Source organism: Martes martes (genome assembly GCF_963455335.1).
Source record: "Martes martes genome assembly, chromosome: 11".
Classification (NCBI taxonomy): Eukaryota; Metazoa; Chordata; class Mammalia; order Carnivora; family Mustelidae; genus Martes; species Martes martes.
The window spans coordinates 47,438,549-47,458,047 of NC_137899.1; the positions used below are offsets into that span (position 1 = coordinate 47,438,549).

General features: G+C 35.7%; 1 protein-coding gene across 1 annotated transcript in view; it reads right to left on the reverse strand.

Moving 5' to 3' along the window:
* VWDE (von Willebrand factor D and EGF domains) overlaps positions 1–19,499 on the reverse strand; it is a gene marked incomplete at its 5' end in the record, with an annotated part of 68,113 nt that overhangs the window by 35,135 nt on the left and 13,479 nt on the right. The window contains 8 exons of the mRNA XM_080818278.1: positions 1,837–2,107; positions 3,693–3,766; positions 4,015–4,232; positions 7,019–7,163; positions 9,298–9,387; positions 9,959–10,206; positions 11,152–11,217; positions 19,255–19,486. Of these exons, the coding sequence (XP_080674404.1) occupies positions 1,837–2,107; positions 3,693–3,766; positions 4,015–4,232; positions 7,019–7,163; positions 9,298–9,387; positions 9,959–10,206; positions 11,152–11,217; positions 19,255–19,486 (1,344 nt within the window). The remainder of the gene's footprint in view (positions 1–1,836; positions 2,108–3,692; positions 3,767–4,014; positions 4,233–7,018; positions 7,164–9,297; positions 9,388–9,958; positions 10,207–11,151; positions 11,218–19,254; positions 19,487–19,499) is intronic.

The following is a 19,499-nucleotide window of genomic DNA, read 5'->3' on the forward strand; positions in this document are numbered from 1 at the left end:
CCTACCGCTGCTCCCAGATCAGGGACCTGAATGTTGAGAAACGCTCTCTTCTAAAGTCACTGAAGATACACCATCTATGTTTGTTCGTCTGACTCTTTCTCCTTTAATTTTTTAAATTTAAAAATGGCATTTTTTTCTCTGTATAAAAATCTTAAGTGCTCACTCCCAAAAATTATTTTAAAAGCAAACAAACCTTATGTTACCATTCAACCTGAGCTAGTTCATGTTAAGATTTTGGTGCCGATTTTTCTAAAACTGTTCCCATATGCCATTAATATCTTTGCCTGCTAATTAATAGAATTGACTCCAAAATTTCATGACTAGACAGTGTTCTATTGTGTGACATCACTTTACTTAGGGTTTTGGTTAAACTACAAGATTCATCATTGATTAACTGTAACTTTTCCATCTTAGAAGGAGAGATACAATGAACACTATCAGGACTCTGAATATACTTATTACGGTAAATTTTCAGAAGTAAAATTTCTTGAAAAATGACATGCGTAGGTTGTGTGCATGCATAATATAGCTATGTCCTTTGGAAAGACTGTAGCTACTATTTCTATTCTTGCCAACATTGTATGAGATGTTTAATCTGCATTTCTCTGATTACTAATGAGGTCGTGGTTTTCATATTTTTGTTGGTTATTTATACTTTTGGATATATTTATCAGTTTTCTTCCGTGAATTGCCTGTGTATATTATTTGCTCATTTTAATTGGAGTGCTGATTGTTAGTGATGTATAAGAGTGTTTTATAGGTGCACCTGGCTGGCCCAGTCAGTAGCACCATGCGACTCTTGATCTTGGGGTTATGAATTCAAGACCCACGTTGGGTGTAGAGTTTCTTAAAAAAACAAACAAACAAACAAAAAGACAGGGAGATAGAAAAATACTTCCAAAAAGGAGTGTTTTCTATATTAACTGTATATTTTATATGTAAAAAATATTTTCCCAGTTTTTCATTTGCATTTTGGTTTTTAAGGATGGAATTTAAATACATAACATTATGTTTAAAAATTCTTGTTTACCTCAATGTTATAGAAACATTCACCTGTATTTTCTACTACTTTCATTTAAATTTGAATCTTATTCACTTGGAATATACTTTTTTGGAAGATGAAAGGAAAATGACATTATAATATAAATAGCTTACACACACGAACTATTATTTTAAAATATTAATGATCTCTAATCTTTTCCATGTATCTACCGGCCTATTCCTGAGACAGAACCACCTGTACTCATTTCAAAAATTGACTAACTACTCCTGAAGACTTATTTTTTTAAAAAGATTTTACTTATTTGACAGAGAGAGACACAGCGAGATAGGGAACACAAGCAGGGGGAGTGGGAGAAGGAGAAGCAGGCTTTCTGCTGGGCAGGGAGCCTGATGTGGGGCTTGATCCCAGAACTCCGGGACCATGACCTGAGCTTAAGGCAGATCCTTAACTGACTGAACCACCCAGGCACCCCCCTGAATACTTATTCTTAATTATATATTTCATCTCTGTGTAATATACTATTTATTCAGCACTGTCAAAAATAATTTGTAGGAATAACCCACCAAGTTACTACACTGAAATCTTAAAGTAAGGCTGCTTAGATTTGATGAAGTCTTAACTATGTTGTGTCTATTCGTGTGTGCTAAGCCAAAAAAAGATAAAAAGAAAAAAAGTTATTCCTTCCAGTATTAGTTGTCAAAAAGCTATTTCTGGGGGAAAACTAATGTTAAAATATGATAGTTCCTAATTTAACAGAGATGAAAAGAAGTTCAGATTTTAATCCAAAATCTGTAGGAAAAAGAGGACAAATAATTTTAAAAAATCATACATACTGTGACTTTTCTTCCTAAGTAGGATTCACTTATCTTGATATTGCTGGTTACATCTTGGCTCTTTACAGATAAATATGGCTGTGATTCATGTAGCTGACCACTGCACATATCAAAAGTAACAACTTCACCTTCTTCTTTGGCAACAAACCCGCAGTTACACGACACAGGATAGTGAAGGCTTCCACAGTCCCATTGGCGTACATGGACTTCAAAGTCACGTGACACACTCTTATAAAGCACAAATGTTCCAGTTTTGAAATTATCATATACCCTATGGTTAACAAAAATCAACTGCATTAAGAACTGTACAAAATACCACAATACGTTATAAGCAAAAAATGTGTGTTCAATTTATTTATATACATTCAATGTATTTTGATACAAGAATGAAAAATCCATATATCTAATAGCTTCATATTAGTTTATTTTTTTAAGATTTACTTATTTATTTGAGAGAGAGAGAGAGCATGCACATGCATGTGGGAGGGGGAGAGGGAGAGAATCTCAAGTAGACTCCCCGCAGAGGGCAGAGACCTATGTGAGTTGATCCCACCACCCTGAGATGAGGACCAAAGACCAAATAAAGAGTCCGACGCTTGACCAACTGAGCCACTGAGACACCACTACTTCGTGTTAGTTTAGAGCACTAAATGAAACAAAGTAGTGACAAACACCTAATCCTATGACTTGTTTCTTCCTTTTACCACTCTGGTCAACCCTGCTAGAGCTTTCTCCTCCCGTCCCTGCTATAGTTTTCTTCATAGCACCCATGTTCCTCAGATACACTTGTATTTTATTTATCAACTGTGCATATCTCTTTACTTATGCAAAAGTGAGCTGCATGACAGCAGGAGATGTCTGTTTTATGAACTGTCATACCCCCAGCATTGAGAACAGGGTTTGTCACCTGTTGCACAATTAATCTTGTTGAATTATGGCCAATTGAATTAATCCCCACTATGCTTTCTAGAGGTTTTTCCACTAAAACTTCTAAGATTTTTATTGTAACCATAAAGGAATCTTGCATGTGGGATCAATTTCTACAACTTTTCAATAATTGCTCAAACTTTTTGATTATCATTTGCTATGGAGTTCTGTATTTGTTTGCTCATACTGAATAATTTTACTGACTATGATCACATTAAAATTTTTAAAAAGAATAAATTATCTTACCCTACATGATGAAGACAATTTTGACTCAACAAAAAGTTGTTCTTATAATTTTCTTTAGGGACATCTTAAAATCATATATTCCCCAGAACAGTATAACTGAGTTTAAATCCTCATATGCAGATATTAATAGCAAGATAGCTTAGATTACTTTTTGATCATTTTATCCATTTTACTTGCATTCTAGGGGCAGATATCCAGGTATTCATGATGGCTACAATAGTTTTCCCCTGAGTATCCTTGTCATGAAATAGAAATACTCAGTTTTTAAAAAAAATTATAATGCATTCGCCTAATCATCTCACCTAAACATTAAGGATTATTTCAGTATCATGTGGAAATGCAATATAGTAAATATCTCTAGAGCCAAGAATTTAACCACTATTAAAGATAATGAAATCAAGTTAAAATGACTATTTGTATTTGTAAGAATCTTCATTTTTACTAATACAGCCTCATAACTAAATTGTGTACTTATCAAGGGCCAAATTTTAAGGCAAATAAACTCCACATAAATAAATTAGTATTTTGAAACAAGCCAGTGATATCCATACAGGCCTTCCTGTCTAATCTTTCAATGAATAGGACAAAGAAACAATAAAATAGGAAGATGTTTAAAAGAAAACAAAAGCAAAATCCAAAAGAACAAAAACTACTAAAAGAAAAAAAAACTTTCAGGAAATTACCTGCCATCAAATGTAATTATATGTGGGTCAGTAAATGAATAGCAGTAAGCAGTTGGGACATCCTTTACTTTGATCTTAAAAGCAAAGATATTTTTGGTAAATATTATCATTAATTGTATTTAGTGATACACAATAAATTGCTTAGCAATCTCAATGACTTTGTCATTACTGTTTTTACCACAGTTATTGAAATTGACTCATTTAAAAATGGAAAAAGCTTATTAAACAATTTTGAAATGAAAAGTTTACAAGATGTACTGATCAAATAAATATAACTTTTTTAAAGCTCCAATTGTAAAGGTATTTTTTGTAATTTGTCAACCTGGATGCTGTCTGGAACGTAGCTATTCCACAAGAAATCCTCATGCACTATAGGTTCCACTACAATGTTTGTCACTCTGTCTCCATCTCGAGAAAAATCTGTCACAGCAGTGTAGTACACCAAAGCATGGCTGCATGATCCGTTAGCACAGGACGATGTCCGGTGAAGGTCCACGTGACAGGAAGACAGCGCCAAATTTAAACCTCGCTGTTCTTTACCTATTTTGTGAAAAAATACATTGGCTTTTTTTTTTAAAGGAAATATACCAACCAAAGCATGTAACAACTTGATTAACATGGAACACTGAATTGCGAGATTATTCCTCTTGTCTCTTATTTAAAAATATGGTTGTAATTTTGTCTAAATAAAAACAAAGCTACTGAACCCTACCCAATCTTTACAATGAATTAATCAACTTCAATATATACATATATATGTACATACACAGTACTATTTTCAATAATGCTATAAATCCATATGTGCCTGCATAAAATTCAAAAGCAGTATAGAAAATGTATTGTGTTTCTGTAAGAAAAAATCATGATTCCACCACCAAGAAACATAATGTGATGTTCTTTCTGCCTAAGAATTGTGCCTTCAGTCCTGATATATCTGTGACATTTCACAGGGTTTGTACTCATGTCCTATCCATTGTTGAGTGATAGCAATGATTGTTGATATAGATGATTATTGGATCATCATCTTAAAAATAGAAATGTTAACATAAATTAATTCCACATCAGTAATAAACTCTCTATTCCTTTTCGTCTCCCAAATGTCCCAATATATTCAGAACCTTGAGATGCTCCCTTTCCTATGAAACAAAGAACAAAAAATAATAATTTAGAAAGAAAATGGTAAGAGAAGAGGAAAAAAGGAACTTCTGGAATGTACAACTAAACAGAAAGGATAGATTGCTCCAAAAACCGGCAACAAGGAAAGTTTGGTCTCATATCTAATTAATGATTACAAAATCCTTTTGAGATCCAGAAAAAAGCAGCAGTTGTTAAAAACTTTCTATCTTGTTTTCTTCCACACATAATTTTAAGGTATAAAATTATATTGGTCTGATATAGAACACTGTACTGGGCTACAAATTCCTGAAAAAGAAAAAAAAAGTTCTTCTTCATGCATTTTTCCCCCCTAGAAATACATACTGTTCCTATACACATAAAAATTAACAAAAACATCTAAACTCTTAGTCAGCTCCCTAAGGTGATCATGGAATACATCTGGCTTGGATATAGCCCCTGACATCATTTCCTCAGTCTATGGTGTGAGGGCCAAGTATTATTCTCTGTAAGCCTATAATAAAGCAGCATAGTCATTGTAGAAATAGATTAGGAGAGACCAACTTGTTCTCTATGGAAGTAGGTACACTTAAAAAAATAAGGTGAGACATATCCAAAATGAAATCCAGAAATTCTTCTCCAGAAGAAAAGGAAATTATTTTTAATTGACAGATAATAGGAACATGCAAACTTTGAAAATGTAGAAATATATTGCTTTTCTATTATTATAATGCTTGTCTTGTTGAAAGAATTGAGAGCACACAAATATAATTCAAAGTAATATGAAAAACTTTGGCTAACACAATTGGAAAATACCAGTAACATCTTCCTCTTCCTATTTGTCCCCATAAACTGTGGAAAAATTTACAAAATATGCTTTTCACAGGTTGTCTGAAGTAGAATTATGTCAAATGGTGTGAGAGAGGGTTTAATTTCATATTTCTCTGCTGAATTTCAAAATACAGTGCTGCTCATGGTGCTCCCAGAAATCTAAATATGTAGCAGGGTATGACCTCAGCCTGCTTATTGTCAACTGTCTGGAGACAGCCCCTCTCGATGCCTTTTTCTATTTCCATATCCATCTCTTTACTGGGTGCAGCATTCATTCCCATCAGACTCTCTTTTTATCCTTTTGTTTCTCTGGTTTAATTTGGTGTAATACAGTGCTCATTTTGGCAGCATATATAATTTGGTGTAATACAGACATGAAGACCTAGATATATTGTATTTGGTGTATTTATTACATAACATTTTATGTCCTATGGTGAAAAGGTGTATAAACAGAATCTCTCTTAAAAGTTACATTCTAGGGGTGCCTGGGTGGCTCAGTGGGTTAAAGCCTCTGCCTTCAGCTCAGGTCATGACTCCAGGGTCCTGAGATCGAGTCCCGCATCGGGCGCTCTGCTCAGCAGGGAGCCTGCTTCCTCTCTCTCTCTGCCTTCCTCTCTGCCTACTTGTGATCTCTGTCAAATAAATAAATAAAATCTTTTTTAAAAAAAGTTACATTCTAATTTATGTATCTCTTATGTGCTTTGGTCTCTATATCGGAGTCTTAGGGGGAGAAACAGAATCTAATCAACCCAATAATTGCTATAAATGGTTTGTCCTCTCGTACTCTATCATGTTCATGGGAGAATTTCACCTTTCTCTATAGGCTGTGACAGTGACATATATGCAGCCATGCATCCTGCAATCTATATAATTAGTAATTTAAGTAGAATTTTAAAAGAAAAGATCTCAAACACAAGCTTACATTAGGGAGAGAGAAGCAAAGAATGCATTAGGAGATTCATGTTGCCTAAGTTGGAACTTATGTTGGCCTAAGTTCCATATCACACCTCCCTATTTCGGGATATTTGGAAAATCTTCAAGAGCAGTTTGTCCCTCCATCTCCAAAAACTAAGCAAAGAAAAAAAAATAAGTGGGAGGAGGAAGAGAATGATAAGAGGAGGAGCTGCTCATTAATGGGCTGGTTGGTTGGTTTTAACAAAAGCTTCCAGGCCAGGAGGGATAAATGAGAACTGCAACACAGGTTGTTTTGACAGTCATAATAATGGCCCAGAAGTATTAATATGAGTGAGCCATAACTTGATGTAAACATACAACATAATTAATTACATGTACACACTCCAGTGACTTTTTCTAGAAGAAAAAAAAAGCATTAATTATTATCTGAAATCTAATAATAAAATTAAGTGAATTTAATATATTACCTTGATCAACAGTTTTCAGTTTTAATGAGATTTTGCACTCCTGGCCAAGCTCACTGGTTTCAGAACAAATGACAGGAACTGTGCTCTCTATCTTCAACTGATATTCTTTCCCATCTTCTGATATAGTGCTTAACTCTGGGTGTAACTGGCAAAAGAAAGCATGCAGAGCAGTCATGTCAAAACAGAATTTATTCCTAAGATAAAATTCTGCAAGAGCATTTTTCTTGACAGCTCGTATTTTGCTAAATAAGCTCGAAGTAATAACTGAAGCCCTGGAATTTTTTAATTAAACAAGATCAATTAAAACCAAACACTTAAAAACACTGGCAGCACGTGGAATTGTTGGGCTGCTCCAAGCTGAGCCATAATCTGGTTCCCCAACACGTTAGGCAGCCTGGTACTGCCTTAGTGATTCTGCTTCTGAGATGGGCACTGGAGAATGGAGGAGACAAAGACGACTATATTCTTCCATTGCTTTGTCAACGTTTACTGACTCACCAAGGTAAGAGTGTATTTATTTTTAGGGACTAATATCATTCCTAACATAAATTAAAAATGTAAGGTCTTTTTTTCAAACTCCTATTTAAATTCTAGTTAGTTAACATACAGTGCAATACTAGTTTCAGGAGTAGAATTTAGTGATTCACCACTTACATATAACGCCCAGTGCTTATCATAAGTGCCCTCCTTAATATCCATCACCCACTTGGCCCACTCCTTGCCCACCTTGCTCTATCAACCCTCAGTTTGTTCTCTATCATTAAGAGTCTCTTATGGGGCGCCTGGGTGTCTCAGTCAGTTAAGCGTAGTCAGTTAAGTGTCTGACTTCGACTCAGGTCATGATCCTAGGGTCTTGGGATTGAGCCCTGCATTGGGCTCCCAGGTCAGTGGGGAGTCTGCTTCTCCCTCCCCCTCTGCCTGCCTCTCTGCCTGCTTGTGCACTCATTTCCTCTCTCTCAAATAAATAAATAAAATATTAATTAAAAAAAAAAGTCTCTTATTGTTTATTTCCCTCTCTCTCTTTCCCTCCTCCCATATTTCATCTGTTTTATTTCTTAAATTCCACACATGAATGAAATCATATGGTATTTGTTTTTCTCCGACTTTTTTGGCTAAGCATAATATACTCTCGCTCCATCCACATTGCTGCAAATAAAAATCCATGTATTTTTTAATATATAAATCAAAATACTATTATCACTTTAAATATCTCAACCATCAGCTTCTTTCACTGCCTCTGTTTTCTTCTGTTGGATTACCGAGTACTGAAAATCTAGGACCGGTCCTATCCAGTTCATAGGCCAATCCTTTTGTGAGGCACCAAGTTTTTAATCCATCTTAGTTCCTGGCTAGCTCTCCAAACAGATGCTTCTTAGCACCACATCTTCTCCCTGTTAGCCTAATCAGAAACACTTTCTGGCAGCAGACTGCTGAACCCTGATGTTGTCTGCTGAGTGTTCACCAGTGGAGATCCAAAGGTTCTGTGCTCCAAGGTCTGAGCTCTCCTCTCCCTCCACTGTAATTATGCTGTTCGACAACATGGTTACTCTTCTCCCTTCCTTCCCTGGTCCCTGTTGTGCATAAGTGGACGTTCTCCAGGAACAGGTTCTGCCCTGGTTCTGAGTGTTAGTCTCACAATCTATCGATCATCCCATCTTGTCCCCGAACTGGAGCTGAATTCAGGCCAAACTCCAGCGCTGTGGCTGAGACCGCAGAGGGTGTTCGGCGCTTGCCTGCCTAGACCTCCTGATGCTGCTCCATTCCTTCCACCCCTTCTGGATTCCCTGTCATACCTGCTCATCTGCTGCAAAAGCTCACCTGTTCTTGGACGCCTGTGCTACCAGCAGTGACCACAGATACTGCCTCCTTTAATGAGGCCCCTCATCACAGTTCACAGAGCACAGACCCCTGGGTCAATTCTATTCCAGTCAGAGGCTTCAGTACCGGACCTCGTCCTGTCTTCCAAATGCATGATAACTAAATATCAATACTCTAACTTTTAGTTACATGATGGAATGAATTATGGGAATAAAACTTTTATTTTATTCTAATTTGAGCTACTTCTGAAAAAAATGCAAATATATTCCAATTTTTGTTCAATAACAGGGGCCCTAAAACATCATTGTGCATTACAATCAGTTGGGTTACTTTTCAAAAATACAGACTCTGGGATCTCAATAGTCGGTGATGAGGTCCTGGAACCAGCATCCACAGATCGCAGTATGGAAAACACAGTGATAGAGAAATAATCTTTCTGATCCACCCCCATGGCTACATACCTTAATGCCTGCAAAAAATTCTTGGCTTTCGATGGCTAAACTTTGTACATGTGGTTTCTCCAATAAAAAGATGGAAACACTACAGAATATCTACGAATACAATTAACAAATAATCATTTAGCAATAAAATTATGGAGAAAATACGTGTAAACTATTATAATTAAGTACTTTGGGTAGATAGTGCAAACAAGATAATAAGAAATGAAATAATTTTAAAACTTGCTTGAAAACTGGGAAAAAGTCCATCATTTAAAACTATTAGCTTTTCAAAACCTCAACATAAAGTGTTGTAGACTTTGTGTTTTAGATATATTTAAAAGGAGATAATAAGTGATATCATCATTTAAAAAAATGAAAACATCTTTCTAGAATAAAAACTTATCATTTTAGAACCAGAATGAGACATGAAGTTATATGGGTTCATTGATAATCCAGCCAACTGCAACAGTGGATCTTCACATGTAGTCACTAAAATTATCGACTCATCCAATTATCACTGGAGTTGGCACGATTGCAAAGGAAAAAAAGAAAAAGAAAAACAATAGTATTTTGTATTCTGAGGCCAAAAGTACGTTTAGGATATGTTATATTAAAAAAAAATCCATTTTGAAAATTAACACATCATGAAAAGAAAAGAAAATCCAATTGTTTGTGAACATACCCTATCTCCGAGCCTGAGATTTATGCCATCCAGTTCTAAAAGAGAGGATGCCTGAACTGTGGTCTCCTGCTTCAGCTCTTCTTTCATTTCTTGAGAAGAAAGCCTAGACCAAGTTATGAGAAATCCCACTGAGGTGTTTGTAGAGGAAACCTCAAAAGCACACCTACAGAAAAGCCTGGATCCAATCAGCTCCACCACAACTTCGGGCCTTTCTGGGGGTGGTGGTGGCAATGAGGCAGACAGCTGACCTGATGGGAGAAAATGCATCATCTGAAGTCGGGAATCTTAAAGAACAGAGACGTGGTGATGGGGAAAACTCACAGAGACTAACTCAGGGATTTATATTAGGAAAAGGAAGATAGCACTTAGAGAAATAATTATTCTCTAGCAATCAGCAAAGTTGCATGTTCTTATTTTGATCCATAATCACAGAAATATTGACAGCAGAGAAATTATCAGCTCAAGTTTATATTAATGCATGTTGGATGTGTCTACTCTTGAAGAGTCTAGCTCTTGGACATAAAAGTAATTTACTTCTTTTAAAGCAATTTCTGAAAGATTTCCTTTTCTAAGACAGAACAAACAATAAAATTAAGGTTTTTTAACATTATAATTTCTCACGTAAAAAACAGTCATTATAATGTAAATTTAAATGATTCACTGTTTTACTCTTATCATTTACTCTTACAACTCAACTCATCATTACTCTGGGTTGAAAGAGCTGCTCATCACAAGAGTGATTATACTGTTCAGTGAAACATATCAAGTGTTAAAAAATAGTCTTAGTCTTTTCATTTTTTCTGATGTTAAAAATGTTTGAAGTTTTCTCTGGGAATTTAGGAAGACTTTGCAGTTTCTATCTCTGGTCATTTGCAAAATTAAATTTGGGGATCTAAGGTGTTTTGATTTTAGGCACCTGGGTGGCTCAGTCAGTTAAGCATCTGCCTTCGGTTCAGGTCATGATCCCAGGGTCCTGGGATGGAGTCCCACACTGGGCTCCTTGCTTAGCAGGGAGTCTGCTTCCCTGTCTCCCTCTACCCCTCACCCCTGCTCTGGTGTGTGCTCTCTCTCTCTCTCACTAGCTCTCTATCTCAAATAGTATAATTAACAACTAAAGTAAGTTACAGAACATAAAAACCCACTGAAATTGTTAGTTTATAAATAATTATTAAAAAATAAAATATGGTACTTACGAACACAGAGACCTCCAATTTCAATTTCATCAGGATGACATGGGTGTAATTTTGCATCAGAAATAGCTGAAAAAGGTTCAGATTTGTATCCTTATTCAGTTGCGCGTAAAGATATAAATACATAAATATCTGAAATGACAATTCTTTGGAGAAGTATGTTTTAATACAGACCTAGACTTAATAGTTCTCTTTTTTAATAATAATTTTTTCCCTTTTCAAGATGAGATTAAATGGAGATAATTTATAATCATATTTTAAAACAACCACAGCTTTCCTATCTTGTTTTCTAAATTTTAGTCTACATTATTAAATAACAAAACTACAATTTCCATAAATTTATACGAGAGTTGGTTTGAACCGCTTCCGTGTAACTTGCCTCCCCTCTAACCATGTGCAGGATTACAGAAATGAGTCAGCAGCTATCATGGTAATAACTATAACTATAACTATATAATAATTCTCAATGCCAAACTCAGTTAACTGGGATAAGGGTAACTACCTGAACAAAGATAGGCTCATCATATTGCTTCTTGGAAAAATTTAGAATTTGAACCTAGAGACAAGAGTTGAAAGCTGGGTCAAGTCACTGATGAAGCTCTACAGGAATGTCTACAGACTCTTACTGCCAACATCATGGGAGCTGCTCCATTGCCTGTACCTTCTGAGGCCTTCTTATTTAACTCTTCCTTGGATTCAATGACAGATCCTAAAATTGTTACAGTTCATCATTTCTAAACATTCTTTTTACTTGTTTTCTGTTACTTATAACTCAAACTAATATTCATTGTGAGTTATTTTTTATTTGCATTTTGATCATTTTATTTGTATATGGAAACCCAATTTGTTGAAACTTGTCCTTAAGAACTGACTGTGTTCCTGTGTTGAAATCAGTTAACTATGTGTGTTAATTTATTTCTAGGCTCTATACCTTTCCACCCATCTATTTGTCTATCTTGATGCAAATATAATACTCTGTAGATTACTGTAACTTTAGAATATGTCTAAAAGTTAGCATAAATTGTCCAATTCTTTTCCGTATCACTGTAGTTGTGGATATTGATATCATGTATTTCTTTAAAATTTTAGGATTAATTTTTCAATGTCCACAAAAAAGCTTGCTGAGATATTGATCAGGATTGTTTTAGAGCTATAAATTATTCCAAGGAGAACTGATTTCTTTTTTTTTTTAAAGATTTTATTTATTTATTTGACAGGAAGAGATCACAAGTAGGCAGAGAGGCAGGCAGAGAGAGAGAGAGAGGAGGAAGCAGGCTCCCCGCTGAGTAGAGAGCCCGATTCGGGGCTCGATCCCAGGACCCTGAGATCATGACCTGAGCTGAAGGCAGAGGCTTTAACCCACTGAGCTACCCAGGCGCCCCGAGAACTGATTTCTTAACATTGAATCATTGTTCCATAAACATGGTTTATCTCTCCATTATTTTAAGTTTCTCAATTTCTCTTAGCAAAGTTTTACTGTTCTTACTTAATAGGTCTTATACATCTTTCTCCATATTTATTCCTAAGTATTCCATATACTTAGTACTATAATTGGTATTTTTAGATGAAATTTTTGCTGGTATATAAAGAAATACATATAACTTTTATATGTTGATCTTTTTATTCAGTATCTCTGCTAGCTCCAGTAGTTTTTTGTGATTCCACTGGATGTTTTCTAAATACACGATATCATCTGTATTTATATTCACAAGTGATATTGTTTCATAGTTTTCTTGTAATGTGTGTCTGCTCTTAGTGTCAGAGTAATGTGGGCCCTAGAGAAGTCTTGTAGTTCCTACTACTCATTTTTCTGGAAAAGTTGTGTAAAATTAGTATTATTCCCTCCTTTATTATTAGGAAGAATTCCCAAACCATCTGTGCCAGGGTTTTTCATTTGTTTTTTTTGTCTAGGGATAGATTTCAACAAGAAATATAATTTGTTTAATAAATATAGGGCCATTGAAATGATCTTTTTTGAGTGAGCTCTAGTTGTCTGTGCATTTCAAGAAATTTGTCTACTTCATTTAAGTTGTCAAATGTACTGGGAGTTATTCATAATTCTTCTTTATTCTTTTAATATTCATAGAGTCCGTACTTGTATTATCTCTCTTATCCTGATATTGGAAATTTCTGCCTTATCGTTTTGTACTGATTGAATTGGCTAGAGAATTATTAATTTTATTGAATTTCTCAAAGAACTAGCTTTTGATTATCTTTAGTTTTTTATTTTGTCTATTATTTCATTGATTTTCACTCTGGTCATTATTTCCTTCCTGCTTACTTTGGGTCTCATTTGCGCTCCTGCTTCTAATTTCTTAACTATGAACTAATGGTTGCCTGGGTGGCTCAGTTGTTAAGTATCTGCCTTTGGCTAAAGTCATGATCCCAGGGTCCTGGGATCGAGCCCCACATGGGGCTCCCCATTCTGTGGGAAGCCCTCACCCACTCCCCCAGCTTGTGTTCTCTCTCTCACTCTCTCTCTAAAATAAATAAATAATCTTAACTATAAGCTGAGGTTTTTTTAATTTGTAAACTTTGTTTTCACTGTATATTTAGTGGGTTTTTTTTTTACTAACATCAAACTTTTTCTAATATTCTAATTTCCTTACTTTAGGGTCTAGAATGTAATCTATCTTGATAATGCTTCCTGTGCACTTGTAAAGAATGTGGGCTACTCAGTCATTTGTGGAATCTTCTCTAAATGTCATTTAGATGAAGTTGGTTGATAGAGTTTTCTAGTCTCCTCCATTTTTTTGTTTTTGTTTCTATGTGTTCAATTATTGACTGATGGGTGCTAATCTTCAACATGAACCATAGATTTGTCTATTTCTTGTTGAAGTTCTGTAAGTTTTGCTTCATGTAGTTTGAATTCCATTATTAGATACACAAATCTTTAGAATTCTTTTCTCGTTGTTCAATTGACCCTTTTATTTTTAGGAAATGACCCTTGTTTTTCTAGGTAATATCCTTTGCTCAATAATTTACTTTGTCTAATATTAATATTGCTACTCTAGATTTCTTGTGATTTGTGGTACTTAAGTATATCTTTTTCTATCCTTATATCTTCAACCTCATCTTTCTTTATATTTAAAATGGGTTCTTCTAGGGAACCTGTAGTTTGTTGTTGTTTTTATTATCCAATCTGAAAATTTCTGACTTTCACTTGGGGTGTTTAGACCTTACATATTTCTTTTTAATGTTATTTATTTCTTTGTCAGAGAGAGAGAGAGCACAAGCAGGGGTAGTGGCAGGCAGAGGGAGAAGCAGACTCCCTGCTGAGCAGGACCCTGGGATCATGACCAGAGCCAAAGGCAGACGCTTAACTGAATCACCAAGGCATCCCCCAATGAATTCTTAATAATTATATATAAGTTTTTTTGTTTGAATGGTATTGGTAAGTAAAATCTTGAATTAACCTTTCTTATTTGGCTTCTAGAAAGTGCAGATAAACTGTGTGAAAATTATATACAAATTCTAAAAAACAAAACATAGTCATGAGAATATATTATTAAAGTGAAACATTTTTCTTTAATTTTTGCTGTTTTCATGATTTTTAAAGCTAAATATGACTGACTGATTGTTGCCTATCCAATTGCCCATTAGCTGGGAGCAGAAGTTTGTCCAAGTAAAAAAGTACATTTCACAGACTGCCTCTTGAAAACAGAGATAAGCCAAAGAATTCTTCTAAAGTAGCTGTCATAAGACTTCTTCCAAATCAACTCCTCAAAGGGAAGTGTTTCAATTAGCATATGCCCTCTTTCCACCCTTAGGGCTTCCCATTTCATCTCGTCTAAAATGCACAAAAAGGGCTTAAACTGGACCTTCATCCCCTCACTGTGAAGGAAAAGCAAAAGCCTAGAGACTCACAGAGTCCTCAGCCTGACATTGTAACATGGCCAAACCACCATCAACTGGGAACATCTGCTTCAGATTCTTGGTAAGCAAGAAAAAGAGACACAATGCAGATTAAGTGACTCATTTTTGTTTGCTATCCATGAAGTCTAATTCCAGTCTAAATAGTATTTTAAGGTAAGCTTTTTTTTAATTGGCACATCAGAGAGGATAATTCATGTGTTCATCTGATTAATAACTTACACACAAAGAGTAAAAAATAACAATCTTCTCCCCAAAATTCTCTTTAATTAAAACCAGTAGCAGGACTTGAATATGGAGAATAAGAGAAGTAATTCTCGAATATTCAAGCTTGAGAAACTGAATGGGTGGAAATGGCATCTATAGGAATTTTTTTTTAAGTTTTAAGGGTATGTCATAAAAATGCAAATTTCATGTATTTTGTTTATAAATTCAATGTAAACAGTATTTCTGATGACTTGATTGCTTTTATTTTATGATATTCTCTGGTATGAAAGTTTTGTTTTCATTTTTAACAGTAATCAATATTTCTTAAAATAATTTAGGCATATTATTGTTTTTTTTTCCATTGAAACATCTACACAATTTTCCACAAATACTTGGCAATATTATTGGAAATTTTATAAAAATTAACTTTTTAATGACACAAATATTGAAAAACACTTAAAAGACATTTTTCAAAATCTCTCAACTTGGCCACTCAATGAAACGGATGCATCTCTCTGGATTTTCTCCTTCTGAATGAATAACACTAGCTCTATTAGCTGAGCAGATGCTGTCCTTCCTCAGTGAACGTACTGCTTTCCGCCAGGTTTAGCTGGCCAGCAGCTGTGTAAGAAACATGAAGACTTACTGGCTCATGCTCTCAGGATAATTCTCCTAAGACCTCTCATAGCACAGAGAATAAAATGAAGAGCTCTCTAAGAGTCAGGCATTGCTGCCTTCCCAAATCCATGTCTTGTTAGGCTCTCCCTCACTCTCTGCGATCCAACATCTCTGTGCTGCTTTGCTCATGGGAGCAGCACCACACTCATTGCCTTAAGGTTGTTCACGTGCTGCCCTTGCTTTCTGGGAGGTTCTTCCCCACACTCTTTATCTGCCCCAGGACTGTCTACCCTCAAACTCTCAATGTCAATGCCCTGCTCTCAGTAGAGGCCTTCTCAGCATCTCATAAATTTCACCCTCTCTCACCTCTGGTGTTCTTAGCTACAGCAACTTTTAATCTTCTCATTCACATCATTCATTTCAATTTGTGGTTCCACATATATACTCTTTGCCATTGTTCACTGGATCTGTTATTCGTTTTTATTTGTTTATTTTTATTTTAATCTGGAGAGTCTAAGAACCTCAGGATGAAAATATTCGTAGGTGTCACGCATACAATTTTTATTGTTTGCTGAATCAAGTGTTTGCCTAGTTTAAGATGGCTGATCTACAATAGTATCTCCCAGCATTTTCAATCGACTACATATGAAGGAGTCCAGATAACATAGGGGGAAGTTGGTTTCCTCCCATAATCTGGTCACATATCAGTACACTCCCTCTACCCCAAGAATAAATCCCTCAATTAATGGTTCCATTCTTATCTACGCAGCCCAAGCAACAAAAAAAAAAAAAAAAAAAAATCATGATTATGTAGTTTCTTTCTATTTTGAGCTCCTCATATCTGAGGAGTCGGGTCACTAGTTCTATAAAACACTTCTAAGGGCACCTGGGTTGCTCAGTTATTTGAGCATCTGCCTTCGGCTTGGGTCACAATCTCAGGGTCCTGGGATCAAGCCCTGAATGGAGCTTTCGGTTAAGCAGGGAGTCTGCTTCTCTTTCTCTCTCCCTCTGCTCCTCCTCACTGTTCATTCTCTCTCTCTCCCTATCTCTCTCAAATGAGTGGATGAAATCTTTAAAGAAAAAAAACAAACAACTTCTATTAAACATTCATTTGTTGAACCCTTACTTTGTTAAGGACACAAGGTTTTGAGACCCTGATGTAAAGGGTACATGGTCTTCAAAATGTTCAGTCATAATGGTGTACAGAGAGAATGAAACAAACAAAAACTCAGTAAGTTCGATTATCTATTGTGAGCTCCATGATGGTGTATTATGAGAGCTACCCACAAGAGCCCCTATTCCCCAGTATCCTTAGTCAACACCGTATCAGTGGCAGGCTCATGAACCTGGTATACATTTTATGTCTCTATATCTCATGTTCCCTCTTACGGAACAGGCCAAAGTACAACTTTCCATTTCTCTCCCAACTGATGTCTTACTTTCCCATTTCCATTGCTCAAGAAAATAACCTAGGCTTTGTCCTTGGTTCCTTTCTGTCCATCTTCTCCCATACCCAGTGTATGAGCTCTGCTTCCAAAAGACATCTCAACTCAACAACCTCTTTCCTCTGTCACACAGTATAAACCATTTCCTCCCCCCACTGCAACCTTAGAGCCACCACCGTCTTTCCAAAGCTTCCTAAACGGAGTCTTACTGCAGGAATAGTGGCCCTTTAAATACAATCCTTAGACCACATTCGCCTACTTTAAATCCCATAAGGTTTTATACTGCAGTTATGACTAAATATAAGTTCTTACCATGGTCTACAGACCCTACAGATTCTTACAGATTCTGTCCCCTTCCTACTTTTCTGACTTCATCTCTAAAGTCTCATCTACTCAGTCGTCCTGCCATGTTGTTCCTCCTTCAGTTCCTTAAACGGCCATCTTCATGTCTATCCTAGGACACTGGCATTTGTTGTTTTTTCTACATGGAAGGCTCTTTTCCCATATATTTCCATGGCTGACTTATTCCCCTCATTCAGAGCTCAGCTCAAGTTCATCAGCTATTGAGAGAAACCTTCTTCAGGCATTCTTTGTAAGACGGCATCCCTGTGCCCGTCAATTGCTATTTTCTCTAATTTATACATATACTGCTTTCAAAACTAATTTTATTTTTTGTTTTATTTTTGGGTTGTGATAAAACATTTTATTTAGAGTTGATTTTAGACTCACATAAAAATTATGAAAATAATATGGATCTTTACCTGTAATAATACCCCTTCCACTAATGTTCACATATTGCAAAACCATGATACATTTATTAAAACTCAGAAACTAACCTTAGGAATCTATTCTTAAATAAACTGAAAACTCCATTTGGATTTTACTAGTTTTCCAGCGCATTCTTTTCTGTTTTGGTATTAAATCCAGGCTATCATCATATTGCATTATTCTTCATGTTTCCTTAGTCCTTTCCAATCTGTGACAGTTTCTGCACTCTTTCATGGCTTTTCATGATTTTGATACTTTGGAAAAGTATTGTTCAGGTATTTTGTAGAATGCTTCTGACTTTGGATTTACATGAATTTTCTCATGATTATACCAAGGTTATAGATTTTAGGGAAGAACACCACAAAGGAGAAGAGCATCTTATTGCATATTATTAGTAGGAGCCCAATATCAACATACATTATCACTAGTGATATTAACCTTGATCACTTGATTAATATAGTGTCTACTAGATTTCTCCACTATGAAATCACTGTATTTTCCTTCCTATATACTATTATTTGGAAGCAAATCACTAAGTACAGCCCACAACCAAAACAAAAGGAATTAGACTACACCTTATAGGTGGGATAGTAGCTACACATATTTGCATTTGTCCTTAAGAAAGCTTTGTCTCCTTTCCTCCACCAATTTATTTCTCTAATCATGCCTTGATATAGTAGGGACTCATGGATATTTATTTTATTCTTTGGGTCATATTCAGTTCATTTATGTATATTGTCTGAGGCAACTCCACTATAATATGAGTTCCATGAGCTAAGATAACCCATTTGTCTTGTTCATTACCATAATAACCCTAGGTCCTAAAACAATTCCTGGCAAAGGATAAACATTCAATCCATATTAATGAATGAAAGATGAAATAATATCAAACACATTTTCATGATCTCTTTTACTCACCATTCTTCATCTCTTAACTGAAAAGAGTGAAGGGGCATGAGGAAACCAATGAATTTTTAACACATTCAATCATCATGTTCAAAGGGAGGAAAGAATCCTAAACAGGTCTGGCTAATTTAAACCAGAAATTTAGCTTCACTCTACAAACAGTGGCAGACCAAGACTCTTCCTGAGATCTGTACTATTTCAACACAACCCATCCAGAGAATGGCCCCAAAACATCAACACAAACAGTTCTGTGATTAACAGCTCATGGATATCACTCATGTTTTCTTACCTTGTGCACAATATCCCATACATCCCTGAGTGGGCTGTAGTAAGTACACAAAAAAGTTTCCACAGTTTCTTACAGACACTGGGATTTGAAAAAGGCAGCAGTCTTTTGTAGCACTAAATGAAAACTGCCACGTGGCACAAGCTGTCAGTTGCTTGATCTCTCCAGGTGAAGGCAGTGTCTCTGAATCTCTCAGAGACAGCCAGATGGGGGCCTGTGTTCCACAGTGATTCACCTTTTGCAACAGA